The sequence below is a fragment of the Microtus ochrogaster genome, linkage group LG1 (assembly GCF_000317375.1).
Source record: "Microtus ochrogaster isolate Prairie Vole_2 linkage group LG1, MicOch1.0, whole genome shotgun sequence".
Lineage (NCBI taxonomy): Eukaryota > Metazoa > Chordata > Mammalia > Rodentia > Cricetidae > Microtus > Microtus ochrogaster.
Genome location: NC_022027.1, coordinates 43,423,450 through 43,440,768, shown reverse-complemented (window position 1 = coordinate 43,440,768; position 17,319 = coordinate 43,423,450). Strand labels below are relative to the sequence as shown.

The following is a 17,319-nucleotide window of genomic DNA, read 5'->3' as shown; positions in this document are numbered from 1 at the left end:
GCTCTTGTAGACCAGGCTGGTCTCGAACTCACAGAGATCCGCCTGCCTCTGCCTCCCAAGTGCTGGGATTAAAGGCGTGCACCAACACCGCCTGGCTGAAAGTGATGCTTTTAATTAATATTAAATTTATGCTTTATAATGAGGGATATTATATATTGATCACCTGAAATTTTTTTGTGGTTATCTTTTTTAAATTTTTTATATTTTTGTGTATTTAAGTTAGACTAGTCCCTGAAGGAAGTTTTCAAAGCTTTGTAACCTAAATCTATTGTTGAGTTGCTTACACTTAAAAGATAGGACACAGGCCATGTGTATTTAACAGTTTCACTCAGAGCTTTGTGATGCGGTTTGAGCAGTTTGCTGTCTAGAAAGCTTATCTCTGGTTACCAGTTAAGTTTGGCCATCAGAAAGTTGTGTTTCTGAGCTTTTGTTGCCTTTTCTCTGAAATCAGACGTGGTTCTTTTTCTTTTTTTTAAAAATATAAAACTTGGAATGAAGATCATGTCCTGACGTCCAGAGCTGTCACTCACTGCAGTTTCATGTCCTTCTCCAGTGTTGGAGTTGGTGCACCTCCCTTGTGGCCATCCCTGATCTCTGCAGTCAGTGGCTCTTCTGCAGAGCAGCTATTGCGGCTCCCTCTCCATCACTGACTAGTAGGCTTTTCTCATTTCTTGACTCTTGATCAATTTCACTTTTTGTCTTTTAATTTTTTTTGTAATGGAGTTTGGCTTTCACAGTTATTGGGAGGGTATGACTTCTTGTGTTATGTAAATATTATTGTATAAGAGCACTATAAATCTTTAAGTCTGTTATTAGTAATAGTCTTTGAATATTTGAAGTTATAGCTGTTGTCATTTCTGCAATGTTCAGTTAGTGTAATGTATTTTCGACAAAATATTACATGTAGGTTGAAAATGAAAATATAGCATAAATTCATAAAGTTTTCAAGAATTTAGTGGACTGGCTGGTGTGCCAAATCTTAAATCTCAGTGCTTGAGAGGAAGAGGTGGGTGAACCTCTGAGTTCAAGGCCCACTTGGTCTATATAGTGAGAGCCTGTCTCAAAAACAAACCAAAGATGGTTTTTCTTTTTTAGTGTGGTAATACAGATATAAACATATTATCAAGGATAAAAATGGAGTTTGCCAGAATCAGTGGCATATGCCTTGTGCTCTCAGTAGGTTCAGGTGGAATTGAGTTTCCAGGCCAACCCCAGCTATATAGTGCGACTAATTTAAAAACCACAAAGGAAAAATAGAGACATATTTTTAGGCCATTTTTAGTTGTCTCATTAAAAAGTAAAAAGAACAAAATTTGTTGGCACACTCCTTTAATCTCAGTGCTCAGGAAACAGGTGGATCTCTGTGGTCTACATAGGAAGTTCTAAGTAGTCAGGTCTTCAAAGTAAGACACTCCCTCCTGACCCCCAAAAGAAGAAAACCTACTCCTATTCCTTTTTCAAGGCCGGCCTGGTCTACATACAGATCTCCAAGAGTCAGGAGTACAGAGATCCAGTCTCATGTTCCAATTAAAAAAAAAAAAAAAGGCAAGTCCACCATAAAAAACGAATGAGTTATACAGCTGTTTTTGTTCTGGAGTTTTATTTCATCAGTTAAGTCTTGCAAATTGGTGTATGTTGAGTTTATAGTTAAATGATCACATCATTTGCTTTACCTGAGAATGATTTCGGTGTTGAAAAGCCTTCATGACAGAGTCTTCTCCCCCAGAGTTTTGTCATCCTGTTATAATACTTTTCAATTTTATATATGAATTATATTGGAAATACCTTTATTTATATTTAAATGTTATTGCATAACTGAAAAAGTACATTCACATGTTCATTTTTCCAGACTACCTAAAGCACTTTCTAATAGTTAGTTTGGTTAATTAAATTAAAGATTATCTTAAAAGCCAGGCATGGTGCTATTCACGTGCATTTCCCTCATTCATGAGTAATTAATGCGGATGATTGGAGACCCTCTTGAGATACATAGTGAGATCCTGTCTCAAAGAAACAAAGGGGTATGAATCCCTAGCCGTGTTCATTCACACATTTGTTCAGATGTTAAATTATATAATATTCTAGCACAGTTACAGTCTTTATTTTTCAATTTATAGTGTATTACACATTTTATTCCTTAAAGAATTTAGGATCTTTTTTTTCTTATAATTTTTTTTTATTTTTTTTAATTAATTTATTTTTTAAGGATTTCTGCCTCCTCCCCGCCACCGCCTCCCATTTCCCTCCCCCTCCCCCATCAAGTCCCTCTCCCTCATCAGCTTGAAGAGCAATCAGGGTTCCCTGACCTGTGGGAAGTCCAAGGACTGCCCACCTCCAGTTTTTTAAACACATCTAAGTTACTTAAAAACAGTTGTTTATTTATTAATTTTTTTGTTTGTTTTGTTTTTTGTTTTTCTTTGTTTGTTGAGGCCAGTCTTTCTGTAGCAACCCTGACTGTCCTGGAACTAGCTTTTTGAGCCAGCTAGCCTAGAACTCAGAGATCCTACTCCCTCTATCTCCTGAGTGCTGGAATTAAGCGTGTTTGAAACCACGCTTGGCTCAATTTTTATCTATGAAAAGGCTTGCTTTTCAGCTTGATTTTTTTTTTTTTAATGGGTCCAACACAACTCATTTGGTCTCTGCATAGGATTCTCCATGATTTCCTCCATGTTCTGGAAGTTTCCTGCTCTAGCTGGTAGGGCCTGTGTTCCTGCTCTTGGTGTTGTACCTGATCTACTTCTGCCCTCTGATAATTTCCTTTTGTACATGGGCTGTTGAGCATCAGCTGAAGACACCAGAGGAATTCTCTTCCGATCTCCAGAGCAATCTGGATAGTCCTTTTCCTTTCACACTCTCTTCTCAGCTAGGCCCTGGATCCCTACCATTCCTACATTCTGTGTTTTTGTCTTTAAGAATCACTCTTCTGTATGCCTGTCTATATGCATTTCAAAGTGTGTGTGTGTGTGTGTGTGTGTGTTACACACATTAGGTCAGGCATGCTAACACGCTTATAATAGCAATAGAGAGGCAGAGGCTGAAGGAACAATATAAGATCAAGGCCATCTTGGGGTACAGTGAGGTTCTATCCCAAAAATGTAAGCAAATTTATTTGAAATAGAAACAGATGTTACTCTATTAATATGTGACAACAAAATTGAATTCAAATTGAAAAAAAAATTGTTTTTTCCCTCAATTTTATACTTGAAATTAGCATATGATAGAAAACAATCCTTTTTCTTCCTTTGGTGTCATTAATAATTGTTTATAAAGTTTGAATATTATTTGTATACCTAAAAAGGTCACTAAAGTTAGGCATATGGAGCAGATTTGTGATTTCAGTATTCCAGTGGTAGTGGCATTAGGGACAAACCGTTCAAGGTCATCCTCAGCTGAGGCAGACCCAAGCTGGAAAGTTGCAGGACCATTACACCAAAAAAGGAAAAAGGAAAAAAACAAACCATGAATTGACTTCTTATTGGTGAGGTTGGCAATAAACCATATACCATCCAAATGATTTGTGTAAGCCTGGCTTGGTGGCATGGATTTATAATTTGAGAAATCAGTAAGAAGCCTGAGGCAGGAAGATGACTCATTTTAGCTAAGCTTGGGCCACATGGTTTGAGGTCTTGATGTAACATAGGGAGGCACATATGTATCTGTGTTTTTGACAGTAACACTGGATGGTTATTTAAATGAACTAGTTAAACTAATGGCTTTTCTTTTCTCTCTTTATAGACTGAGAGTAATCATGATACTGCACTAACGCTTGCCTGTGCTGGTGGCCATGAGGAACTGGTACAAACACTACTAGAAAGAGGAGCTAGTATTGAACATCGAGACAAGAAAGGTAGCCCTTATTTTTGTTAGTTTTATTTTATAGAAGTTTTGTGGGAAATATGAATTTAGAAACAATTAGTTTTTAACCACATATTGGTGCTTAATTTTATTGGAAAACAGTTGTTACTGTTTCTTTGCTTAGCATGTTGTAAGCAGGTTCTTTTTTTGTTTGTTTTTTAGGTTTTACTCCACTCATTTTGGCTGCTACAGCTGGTCATGTTGGCGTTGTAGAAATATTGCTGGATAATGGTGCAGACATTGAAGCCCAGTCAGAAAGAACCAAGGACACACCACTGTCTTTGGCTTGTTCTGGGGGCCGACAGGAGGTAGCATTTGATCTTAGTGCAATTTCTTTTCTGTTTAGCAAATGTGTATATACTCATGTATTTGTTTTTCATATAGAAACATTTTGCCTGTTATATTTATCACAGTAACTTAAACTACGATGTATGAGCAAGAGTAGGCTAGTATAATATTCCCATAAAGTCACATAGTGTAAACATACAGTCTTGTTCGTCTAAGAGTAGCACCTGCCATAAGAATCCTTTGTATTGCATTTGTCTTTAAGAGAAAGATTAAGCCATTCTAGATGAGATGTACAGTTCTTATATATACTAATCCTTTATGTTCTAGAACTCCAGACAGACCAAATGACAGGAATTGATCATATAGGGTTAAGAAAATCGAACTGTGAAGTTACCAGTTTTATGTCTAATAGCATTTAACAATTAGCTGGTTAACCTAGTTTTTCCCCCTCCCTCTCAAACATCTCTACAGGGAATATAGGCTAAATAAGTCAATTGTAGTTTCTTTATGGATTCAGAATTTACCACTCTTAGATCTAGAAATCACCCTTTCATCCATGTTAATTTCCCATTCACCTTTAAAACGGGTTATTGAACAGGACGGATAACTGCAGATCTCTACATGGATGGAAGGAAAGGACTTTCTAAAGTAGCTCTTTAGTACTTCGATCCCTACATGTTCACTGTGGTACATGTACCTATGTTTGATCCCATATAACACACAATAATAAAAATCAAAGCATTTTTTAAAATTCATCCTTTTCTCGATCCCTAAGTAACTAGGTTTTCAGAACAAACTAGTAAAAGATATTTTTATAGTTCCTATCCAAGAGTGAGAAATGTTAAAAAAAAAATGGCACAAATATATATAAAAGGTTAGAGCTTCTTTGTATTTTAGATTAAAAACAAAGGCATGATACACACATGGACTGTTTCTTGGTAACTTTTATTTAGCCTAATCCTATGTCCCTTTCCCCTTGTATGTATATATAATGCTTGTGGTGATAACATAGCACCTGTTCTGTTGTATTGCTTCTTTCTGATTGTTTCATCTGTAATTCACAGTGGAGGTGGAGAAAGTCTTAAAAACTATAAGGATGTGGTAGCCCATGCTTTTAATCTCTGCATTCTGTATGCAGAGGCAGGCAGATCTCTTAGTTGGAGACCAGCTTGTTCTTCATAGAGAGTTCTAGTTCAGTCAGGGAGCCAATGCCCTTAATAAATGAAAGAACAACAATAAAATTAAAACCTTTCCTCGTCACTATTCTATTGCTGTGAGAAGATGTCCTGACCACAGCAGCTCTTATAAAAGATCATTTCATTGTAGGCTTGCTTACAGTTTCAGAGATTTCGTTCATTATGGTCACAGCAGGGATCATAGTGGCGTGTAGGCAGACATTGTGTTGGAGAAATAGTTAGACTTGTATATCAGGATCCATGGGTAGCAAGAAGAAAGAGAGATTTTGGACTTCTGAAACCTGAAAGGTCACCCTCAGGGATACACTTCCTCCAACAAGGCCACACCTCCTAATCCTTCCCAAATAACATCACTCCCTTATGACAAGTATTCAAATATATGATCTTATGGGGAACATTTTATTCAAGCACCATACTAGATTCCTCTCCATTTCCCATTAAAATATGAGAACGGATGATAGAAATTTTTGAGGCTAAGTACTACTTTAAATTTTTCATTATGATTTAGCTTGAAATAGTATTTATTCACACACTGACAAAGAGTTTAATTTTAAGTCAAATAAAGTCACTTCATTTAAAAGCAGTAAGCCACACTTGTGAGTTTTTTATATCTGAAATCAAACATGTGGGATGGAGATATAATCATCAGTAAATATGATTGACTAGCATGTTCTAAGGGGTTCATCATCCTTGGCACCACAAGGAACTAACCAAGCCAAGATAACTTAATATTCTACTTTCTGGTATGAAACTTTGCCTAGAAACACATTGCTTCCATTTGGTGTCATTATAACAGGTATTGTGAAATAGTTGATATGATTAGGAAAGTCAGTTCAATGTAAAATTACAGAATAATGTTTAGAAAAAATGAAATTTGCAAGCATTTATTTATTACATGGCAAATGCAATGAAACTCTCAAGCCGTTTAGAATAGACGTGCTAACTGATGCCTACTGACTAGTGCCTGGACCCTCTGGGCATTGAACTCAGTCAGGGCTCTATAGAAAGACACTGACATTAAACAAAACAATACATAACAGGCTAACATATGGCCCAACATGTAGAGTTATTTGCCACCCAGCCTGACAATCTGATTTTTCGACACATGCTAATTAATAAATGTAGTAATAAAAAGAAAAACACAAGCATGGTGGCTCATGTAAGAATGAGCAAAATCCCTTTTTGAGGTGGATGGTGAGAGCCAACTTCTGAAAGTTGTCCTCTGCCTTCCCACCCGCATTCCATATGCCCTCAGTGTATAGACATTTACAGTAAATAAAAAGTAAGACCACGTAGTCTTGCTAGCTTTAATCGAAGTAATGTTTAGCTTTATCTAAACATGATTTTAACTGATATATCTCTGAATGGCCAAAAAGCACTTAATGCTTTAATGCTCAATAATTTGGCTTTCAGAGAAAAGCTCTTGAGATCCAGAAGATTAACAGCCAGAACTCCTGTATTGTTGCTAGGGTATAAATAGTACAGCTGCTCTTGGGATCAGTTTGCCAGCATCTTAAAAAGTAATGCACCCAATATTCTGTTACCAAGTCAAATTTGATGCTGTGTCCACAGGCACAGAATAATATTAAGGTTGTTAAGGTAAAACATGGGAACATTTTTCAACTCTTCTGTAACAAAAAGCAAATATTGATTGCCAGCTGTCATGGCGCACACCATTAATTTCAGCGCTTGGGAGGGGGAGGCAGTCAAATCTATGAATTTGCTTCCAGCCTGATTTAAATAGTGAGGCCCTGTCTCAAATTCTAGTGCATTCATGTGTACATATAAGATTAATCTCATCTCATGTTTTCCTTTATAACTAACTATATGATAAAAGTAACAAAAGTATTCGTTTTTAAATTATGTCCTACAACATTTGAGGTCTAAATCTTGTGTGAGTATTCATTAGATTTCTTAAGCTTTTTTTTGTTTGTTTGTTTTTTAACTTGAGAGCTTTCTGTTGTCTGTTGACTTCTAAGAACCTTGTTGCCTAAAACTATAAAAAAGAGTTTTCTCATTTCGTTATATACCAGGCAAAAAACCCAGAAATACACTTCTGAAATTGTCGTGGCTTTAGAAAGTATACTTCCCACCTTTTTTATTTTTTATTATTTTTTTTTCCCTACTAGGTGGTGGAGCTGTTGTTAGCTCGGGGTGCAAATAAAGAACACAGGAATGTTTCTGATTACACACCTCTAAGCCTGGCTGCTTCTGGTGGCTACGTGAACATCATCAAAATACTGCTAAATGCAGGAGCCGAGATCAATTCTAGGCAAGCCTTATTTTTTTTTTTTTGTCTGTAGACACTTTATTAAGAATATTGTGGTGTAAATTTTTAGAACTGCTATTTTAGTGGTATAAAATTTTTATAAAGTCATAAAATTTAAAATATTCAAGAATTCAGAATGTTGCTATAACTGAAAACTACAAACTACTGTTTCTTAGGGAGCTAAAGGAAATACCTTTGTTGGTGTTTATTAAAGAGGTAGATATTTGCTTCATCATCATAGGATGAGACTCCACTCCCTAGCTGGTTATTTGGCATCTGCTAAAAGGAAATTTTAGTAGTATCTCAAAAGATGCAAGGGCTGAGAAAGGTAGTTAAAATGTTAAATAATCCTACAGAAACAAAGAGTTTTAGCCAGACTTGGTAGGTGGGTCCACTGCTGTAATTGAAGAGCTTGGGAGGTTGAGGCAGAAGAATCAGGAGTTCAGGGTCATTCTCAGCTAGAAGCTAGCTAACCTGGACTACAGGATACTCTGTTTCAAAAGAACAGGAGAGAAATTCTTATATTCAATTTTTTTTATCATTGCTGTTTCTCTGCTGTGACACACATTGTTTCCCCATTATTTTTCACCCCCAGAACTGGTAGCAAATTGGGCATTTCTCCACTGATGTTAGCAGCTATGAACGGGCATACAGCTGCAGTTAAGCTCCTCTTAGACATGGGCTCTGACATAAATGCTCAAATAGAAACCAATCGGAACACTGCCCTTACCTTAGCCTGCTTCCAAGGAAGAACTGAAGTGGTTAGTCTTCTGCTTGATAGAAAAGCAAACGTTGAACACAGAGCTAAGGTAAGAAAGATGCTGAAACTTGCCATTTGTCAGAGCTTTGTCATGGAGACAAAATACGTATCTGAGAGAAATGGTTTTAGACATGAAAGAACAGGTGTATTGTAGAAGTTATGATTTTATGACTTTCTATCACATTAATCTACTATATGGTATGAAAATACTTGGGCATATGCTTTTTAAATTATTATTGATAGGCTAATTAGCTGAAAACAATGCGATTATTTTGAAAGGACAGGAAACATGTACTGTTATTCACATCATTGGACTTGGATCTTATTCAAATTCTTTTCACCATACCTCTGATTTTAGGTAAATAAATGTTTTAATTAAATATAACTCACAACAACTGTCAGTATAAATTTATGAATCTGTTGAAACTATACCATGTTGCTCCCGAGATTGTTAACATTTTGGCTATTTCTGGTCTCTTCCATAGTTTTTTTTTTATTGTTTTTTTTTTTTATTTATTTATTTTCCATTAAATCTAGACTGGCCTTACACCACTAATGGAAGCGGCCTCTGGTGGGTATGCAGAGGTGGGCCGAGTTCTTTTGGACAAAGGTGCTGATGTTAATGCCCCTCCAGTGCCCTCCTCAAGAGATACAGCTTTAACCATAGCCGCAGATAAAGGGCATTATAAATTTTGTGAACTTCTTATTGGCAGGTATGTTATGAGCATATCCTTTGTTTGTGAATATAAGTGCTAATCATTTCCTGGGCACTCTCACTGTGTACAAAATAAAATGTAATTCTGTAACCTATGTTTCTGTTCTTACACTGCTTTAGTCTCTAAGTTGTTAGTAACTATTCAGTATCAGGATGAAGGGCAACTGTTACTTTTAGTTATTTAGTAGCTGCCTGCTAGGTTTTAAGAAAAATGCTTGTCAGTGACTAACTAGCGAGTGGCTCATGCCTTTAATCGCAGCTCTTAGGGGACAGAGGCAGGTAGATCTCTGATTTAGAGACTGGTCTGGTCCATATAGTGAATTCCAGGACAGCCAGGGTTGACTATATCTTAAAATAAAATAAAATCTTAGCGGGGCAGTGGTGACATATACCTTTAATCCCAGCAGTCAGAAGGCAGAGGCAGGTGGATCTCTGTGAGTTGGAGGCCAGTCTGGTCTACAAGAGCTAGTTTCAGGATAGGCTCCAAAGCTACAGAGAAACCCGGTCTTGATAAACCAATAAAATAAAATCTTAAATTTTTTGTAGGCATCCCACATACCTAATACTTGATTCTGAGTCTAAACTGGACACTAAAGCTTTTCCCCCCTGTGTACTGTAAATACGTGGATACAAAATATCTGAGTTGGAATTCAAAGTTACACAGTCATTTGTAAATAAGGGAAACATATATTGAATATATATATATATTTAATTTGATAGTAATAGATAGAAATTCTCTAATACAATTCTTAAAAAAAATGCATTCATACTTGAGTATTGATTTTTTTTTTTTCCTACTGCTGTCCCTATCATTTCATCTCATGTAAGAAAGTGCTGTCTGTCATTCGTTTCCAGGGGAGCTCATATCGATGTGCGTAACAAGAAGGGGAATACTCCGCTGTGGCTAGCAGCAAATGGTGGACACCTAGATGTGGTTCAGCTACTGGTGCAAGCAGGTGCAGATGTAGATGCAGCAGATAACCGCAAGATAACACCTCTCATGGCCGCATTCAGAAAGGTAGCACACGTGCTGATCTGTGCTGGGGAGAGCTTGGCTTAGTGTTCATTTTAGTAATACTGTGTGCAAATGAAATACTCTACTGGCAAACCAAATAGATCTAGTATTTCTGAAATTCTGTGAATGTAATTCATATTGGACATCAAAATTAAGGAATCCTTTAAGAAGATCTTCTAGGATGGCCAGCCAGATGGCTCAGTTGGTAAAACTACATGATATACAAGCCTGGCAACTTGTGAACCCTGGAACTTACACAATGGTAAAAAGAGAACCAACTCCACAAAGTTATCCTATAACCTCTACAAAATGCATTTCTGGCATAGGCTCCCATATTCATATATTACGGACATACGCATGCTCAATAAGTAAAATAAAACTTGGGATTTTTAGTGCTGTGAAGAGACACCATGACCATGGCATCTCTTAAAGGAAAATATTTAATTGGGTGGCTTACATTTCCGAGATTTAGTCCTTTATCATCATGGTTGAATGTCATGGCATGCAGGCAGACATGGAGCTAGAGAAAGAACTTAGCATTCTACGTCTTTATCTGCAGGCAACGGGAAGTCAACTTTTGACACTGGGTAGGACTGGAGCATATATGAGACCTCAGAGCCCATCTCCACAGTGACACACATCCTCCAAGGCCACACCTCTTAATAGTGCCACTCCTTATGGGTTTATGGAGGCCACTTACAAATTACCACATACACCTAAGGTTCACATTCAAAATCTAGTTACACTTTTAATGTTTAGATGTTTTCTTAAATTACCATTATAAAATAAACTAGGTTTCATTTTATCATTGATTTTATTTATTTATTGGGGCTTTTGCTTGTTGTTGCTTGGTTTGGGTCTTTTGTCTTGACTTTGAGACAGGATCTCACTATGCAGTTTTGACTGGCTTGGAACTTGATGTTAATCTTGCCTCTAGAGAAGTGGGACTAACGGTGTGCAACAAGAAGCATGACCTTATTTTTGGTTTTAAATATTAGGGAATAATAAATCAAAGAAAATCTCACTATTAATAGTTTATTGAAAAATTAGTGTTAGAACTAGAAATAAGAATTTTAAATTATCCTCTGCAGTGCTGTTGCATGGAGCTGTGTGTGTTGATTAAATATTTGCTTTAGCACACACTGATAACTTAATTCGGTTTTAGCCTAATCTGATACTTATTTCAAGAACTATATTTGTTTACTTTTGTAGAGACACAATTTCTTGGTCTGTGCTGTTTTGAAAGTCACTATATAAGATGGGGCTTGAACCTTTAGACATTCTTCCTCTGTCCTTCTAGTGGAGATACATCTATATAATTTTTTTAAATTGTATTAAAACATTTTAGATTGCACTACGTTAAAAAAAAATCCTTCATTAGGGATATAGCTTAACAAGAGAGTGCTTGTCTGGTGTGCGTGAGACAGTGGACTTAATCCTGACAACACAGACAGCTAGTATTCAGGAAATACCTTGTACATGGTAAATCCTGGGCTGTTTTTAGTATATAAGTTACAAGACATGCTCTTTCTCTCATCCTTTCTGATTCTTGTTCTTATTTTGTTGCTGATGATTTTTGGGCTTTAGTCTGGTTTTTCTCATCTGGAAACAGGGTCTTTCTGTAGTGTTGGCTAGCCTACAGCTAGCTATGTATACCAGTCTGGTCTCAAACTCATAAAGTTCTGCCTGCCTCTACTTCCTGTGCTGGAACTAAAGGTGTGTACCACCACTCCAGTTACTGACTCTTGTTCTTTGTTTCACTTTGCTTCTGGTTATCATGGACTACATAGCCACTTGCTTTTTCCCTTCAGCATTCAAATCTAGTCTTTCTCAGTGGTTCATTCTCTAAGCATATTAGCTGAGTCATCAAACAAGTTAGCCTTTCCTTGCTGCTCCACTGTGTTAGTATTCTCTTGACTGGTCTGCTTTTCAGTATAGCATGTTTAGAGTTCACCTTCCACGGTGAATCCCTAATGGAAAAATCGTGTTGTTGCTTGATCTTTGTCTTACATCCTGTCTGCTGACCTCTGTCAGCAACAGAGTGCTCATGTTTGTTCTCACAGCTTTGTTCTTTGTGTAGTTTAAATCTCCTCTTAAACTGTTCCCATTTTATTGGATGTCATCCAGAGGTTGTTTTAAGTTCTATAATCCTTCTGAAGTCCTATGTTATTGTTATCAATTTTTAGCAAGTACTGGTATTACAGGAATAGGCTATCAAGTCCAGCAGCTTCCTGTGTTCCTACATCTCTTCTCCCTTCCTCTCTTTCTTTTCAATGAATTTTATTGGAGAGGGTGCTGTATGAGTTGTGGCCTAGAGGTATTTTAAAGACTGTAAGTATTCATTTAAAGACTTTAAAAAAATAAAACAAATTAATACAAATTAAAAGAAAGAGAGAACTCCATTTTTTTACATCTGCATTTCATTATTTTGGAGGCTGGGGTAGTCCCTCACAGAACAGGTTCAAGACTGGCCTCAGCATAATGAGTACTTTAACTCCAGTGGAGAAAGAAGCTTGCAGAGATGAGCTGGAAAACCACCTGGTCTGTCTGTAGTAACTTCCAGGACAGTCAGGACTACAAAAAAGAGGGGAGATAAGGAAATACCTCAAACAGATTGGGCAAAATGGCTTAGCAGATAAAGGTACTTGTCTTGCATGACTGGCAACTTGCATTTGGTGGTATCTATTTTTAGGGTCATGTGAAGGTGGTACGCTACTTGGTCAAAGAAGTCAATCAGTTCCCATCAGATTCTGAATGCATGCGGTATATAGCAACCATCACCGATAAGGTAACGTATTGCTCAAATTCACCTTAAATATAAGCTAGAATTTCTTTTGGTTAATACAACTTTTGTGCCAATAAACTCGGCATGAGTCATAAAGTGTACTGTATAACAGTTTTGTTTAATATTTATGAACTTTTAAAAAGATTTACCTAGATTTGTAATGTATTATTTTATTGTTTTTGTTTTGTTTTGTTTTTTGAGACAGGGTTTCTCTGTGTAACAGCCCTAGCTGTCCTGAAACTCAGAGAGATCCCCGTCTCTGCCTCCCAAGTGCTGGGATTAAATGCGAGCGCCACCGCTGTCTGGCCGATGTCATGTATTCTTGGCTTGCTCCAGGACCTATATTCTCTTCCAGATCCTATCCAACATTTTTTTACTTGAATTATGGCAGATGTAGCAAAGAAAAAAATAAGTCTGATTAGAGATCTAATAGCTATCTTTCACTATCATTTTGTGCTTGTTACGTGTGTGTGTGTGTGTGTGTGTGTGTGTGTGTGTGTATACGTACCCATATTCCTTTGGAAATGAAAAGGCCAACAAATGTAAATAATGTTGCATGATAATTAATCAGCTTCCCTTTCTAACTCATTGTCTTGCCTTACTTTGGATGTTTGTGGCTGTTTTTTTTTTTTTGTTGTTGAGGTTGATTAAAATTTATTTTATTTTAGATTTTCAAGACAGAGTTTCTCTGTATAGGACTTGATGTCCTTAACTCAATTTGTAGACTGTATTAATCTTAATTCAAAAATCTGCCTACAACTACCACTATCGCACCTGGAGAAAATACTATTTGCTTTTTGGTTTTTCGAGACAGGCTTTGGAGCTTGTCCTGTAGCTCTTATAGACCCAGGCTGGCCTCGAACTCACAGAGATCCACCTGCCTCTGCCTTCCGAGTGCTGGGATTAAAGGCGTGTGCCACCACCACCACTGGGCGCTTTTTGGTTTTTCAAGACAGAGTGTATCTGCGGCTATTCTCATACTTAGAGATCTGCCTGCCTCTGCTTCCCGAGTGCTGGAGGTAAGGTGTGTGCCACCACCTAATGTTTTTTACTGATACTTATAATTAAAGGAATATTCCTATGCTCTTTATTTTGAGATTGAAATCACCAAGTTTAAACACCCCCTGTATATGCTTTACATATATCTGTTGATATTGACCTCATTTGTAGGAAAAAATTTATTGTAGTTATGTTGAATGCTTTTTTGATTTATTTATATTATTCATGATTGTTTTGCTTACGTTTTTATGTACACTGTGCGTATGGAATATGCTTGATTTCTATATTTTAAGTGTGTATTTGAAAATGGGAAGCTCTTACGTTTTTTTGTTTTTGTTTCTTTTGGAAATGTACAGTTTGTTATCTACATTATCACTTCTTCCCAAATAAACCCCTCCCCAAACCCCTGGCCTAATGTTCATTTTTAAGTACTTTAATGAAGATTATGTTTTTCAGAGTCTGAGTAAATGTGGTGGAAATGTCTCCAACTTGTCATTGCAGGAGATGTTAAAGAAGTGTCATCTTTGTATGGAGTCAATAGTACAAGCCAAAGACAGGCAGGCTGCTGAAGCAAACAAGAATGCCAGCATACTGCTGGAGGAGCTAGACCTGGAAAAGGTAATGAAGATTTTACATGGAGCCCATTCTTTATCATTTTGCTGTTTCTCTCCTACATGTATCGTCTCCGTGGTATTTGGTTTCCTTCTCTATTAACATGCATTACTTATCATAGTGATCATGCACTTAACCATATTTGATTTCTAGTACCGCAGGGGGAAAGTAAAAAAAAAAATTGTAATCTTAATAAAATTTTATTACAGGGATCACATTGATCTGAAAGAAGGCATACATTCTATCTAGATTTTATCTTTATTTCAGTTAAAAGTTATCTTAATTCTTAACCACAACCCTAGACTTGATTACAAATAAATTTTTCAGAGACAACCATATCTACTGCAAGGCACAGGTGGGTAGTATAACACAGTCACTCAGAGCATTTAATGTATGTATTGGGTTGGAGTAGTTGGGCATTTGGTGGGTTTTTTGTTTTATAAGACAGTGTATAGATCCTAGGCCAGCCTTGAATGTGGTATGTATGTAGCCTAGGCTGATTTAAAACTCTAGATTATCCTGATTCAGGCTCAGGTAAGTTTTCGACTTGAGCAGCTTGACGGAAAACTCATCTTGCATGCTTCTTTTTCAAACAGTAAAATTCCTGGGAATCCCTGGCTTTTTCTTTACTCCCCGTTTTGCCTATTTATTCTCACTACCTGTATAACCCAGGTTGTCTCAGAAATAGTCATTGTAACAGGAAAATAATTAGATCTAAATTCTTCTGTCAACCTTTTTGTTTTTTAAGATTTGTTTTTCTTGTGTGTATATCCTCATGTATCAGGTGCCTGCACAAGCCAGAAGGCATCAGAGGCCCTGGAGCTGTAGTTACAAGCATTTTCGAACTACCTGCTGTGGGTGCTTGTCGGGGACCAGTTTTGACAAGTATACCACTTGTATACCATTTGGTAGAGATATGGGGATTAGAAATATAAGAGAACGAAGATATGAGTGAAATTAACAAACATAAGCTTTGGGATAGCATCAAGAGGGAGTTCCTGTGGATACTGAAATTGCCCATGTTTAATTTTTATTTGCTTAAAATAACCCCAACTCCAAAAGGTAAGGTAAAAATTCCATTAAAATGACAAAAGGAATTGAACAGAGCACTTGAAGATTGTGGGCTACATTCATAGTTAAACATTCTCTTGCTAGATTAAAGACAAGTAATACTTATACACTAGACCAAAACATTCTGGAGTCAAACTGCTCCCTGGAGGAATCCATTGTTACCTCCCTAAGGAAGTAGAAACTTTGTTGGCTCTTATGACTTTTGTTTGGTAGAAACAGATCAACTTCTTTATTCTTGAAATATAAGGTCTGCACATAAGCCACATTGGTTGACAGTAACTTTGAGAGACTAGAACTCTTTGGTTTAAATCTAGGTGGGACCTTTGTTTGAGGTAGAAACAGATAATGACCTTGAAGGAATAGAATTAAGTTCCAACTCTGACCTTTCATCAGGGTGAAATGGCAACAACTTTGAGCAAGTTGAAACTCTGATCTTCAGACGAGGTGGAAATAGGCTCACATTTTTGGGCCTCTGTAGGTGTTAATGACTCTTGTCTTTAAAAAGCCAAAATGAGGTGCTGGAAAGATGACTTGGTGGTTAAGAGCACTGGCTGCTCTTCCAGAGGACCTGGGTTGATTTGTCCGCAACCACCTGGTAGCTCCTTACCATCCCTAATGAGATCTGGTGTCCATGCCCAACCTGCAGGCATACATGCAGATAGAACACTGCATACATAATTTAAGGAAAAAGTCAAAATGAAGGTAGGAACCGATGAGTGGTACACGGCTTATCTAGCTTGCAAAAGGTGCCTGGTTCACTGCTGTGCTCCAGTTTTCTGGGAGAACCAATTTTCTTCTCAGAAGTGTATTAATGTTTAATATTTCTTTCTTCCCCCAAGACCTTGATCAGTCCAAGGTTGTTATCATTTTGCATGTATCTTCAGTCATCTTTACGTGCTTTTAAAGTTTGCTGTCATCTAATATGTTAATGCCCCGCATAACACTAGTGTGTGGTGTTGTTCTCAGTCTTGGTAAACGTAATTACACTCAGATATCCTTTCCTCCTTTTTGGTGCTGGGTATTGAACTTGCCCTTCTGCATGCACAGCGAGTTCTGAACTACTGACCACACCTACCCTCTTAATTGAGCATAACATCCTTCCTTTATTAATTTTTATGCATAATCATGCATGCTAAATATTTATTTATTTGTTTATTTATTTTGAGGCAGGCTTTCTCTATGTATCTCTGGCTATCCTGGAACTGGCTCTTGTAGACCAGGCTGACCTCAAACTCAGAGATCCTCCTGCTTCTTCCTCTCCGATTGCTGGGATTAAAGGCATGCACTATCAATGCCTGGCTACTTAAGTTTTTATTTTAAAGTATCAGGAGGTATAAAAAACTGTTTTACAGATCCAACAATATTCTGTAGCCAAGATACAAATTTGTTTATCTTAAGTACTTTTTTATACCTATGATATCTGTAAACTGTTCATCTAAGAAACAGCTTAAGACAGATTGTCATGGTAGGTCACACCTTCAGTCCATATCCCCACCAAACAGCAATAAAAGGACAAAAAGGAAAAAATTATTCATCATTTATTAGCTATTACAATAATATGTTCAGTTTAAACTGTAAAATGAGTAAAAACTAAGTATAGCAAAGATTAAAAACCTAATGTATATAAGTATTTAATAGTAAGGAATTGTAAAATCTGCCTATTCCCACTATTCCTTGACCCTCTTTACATGTTTTAAAATTTGTTTTTTTTTAGTTTGTTTGTTTGTTTGTTTGTTTGTTTTGGTCAGGGTCTA

General features: G+C 36.9%; 1 protein-coding gene across 6 annotated transcripts in view; it reads left to right on the top strand.

Moving 5' to 3' along the window:
- Ankrd17 (ankyrin repeat domain 17) overlaps nucleotides 1-17,319 on the top strand; it is a 152,953-nt gene that overhangs the window by 104,482 nt on the left and 31,152 nt on the right. For all 6 annotated transcript variants that reach the window (XM_026785104.1, XM_026785099.1, XM_026785102.1 and 3 more), the window contains 8 exons: nucleotides 3,736-3,847; nucleotides 4,018-4,163; nucleotides 7,469-7,611; nucleotides 8,204-8,417; nucleotides 8,906-9,081; nucleotides 9,939-10,101; nucleotides 12,791-12,886; nucleotides 14,384-14,500. In XM_026785104.1, the coding sequence (XP_026640905.1) occupies nucleotides 3,736-3,847; nucleotides 4,018-4,163; nucleotides 7,469-7,611; nucleotides 8,204-8,417; nucleotides 8,906-9,081; nucleotides 9,939-10,101; nucleotides 12,791-12,886; nucleotides 14,384-14,500 (1,167 nt within the window). The remainder of the gene's footprint in view (nucleotides 1-3,735; nucleotides 3,848-4,017; nucleotides 4,164-7,468; nucleotides 7,612-8,203; nucleotides 8,418-8,905; nucleotides 9,082-9,938; nucleotides 10,102-12,790; nucleotides 12,887-14,383; nucleotides 14,501-17,319) is intronic.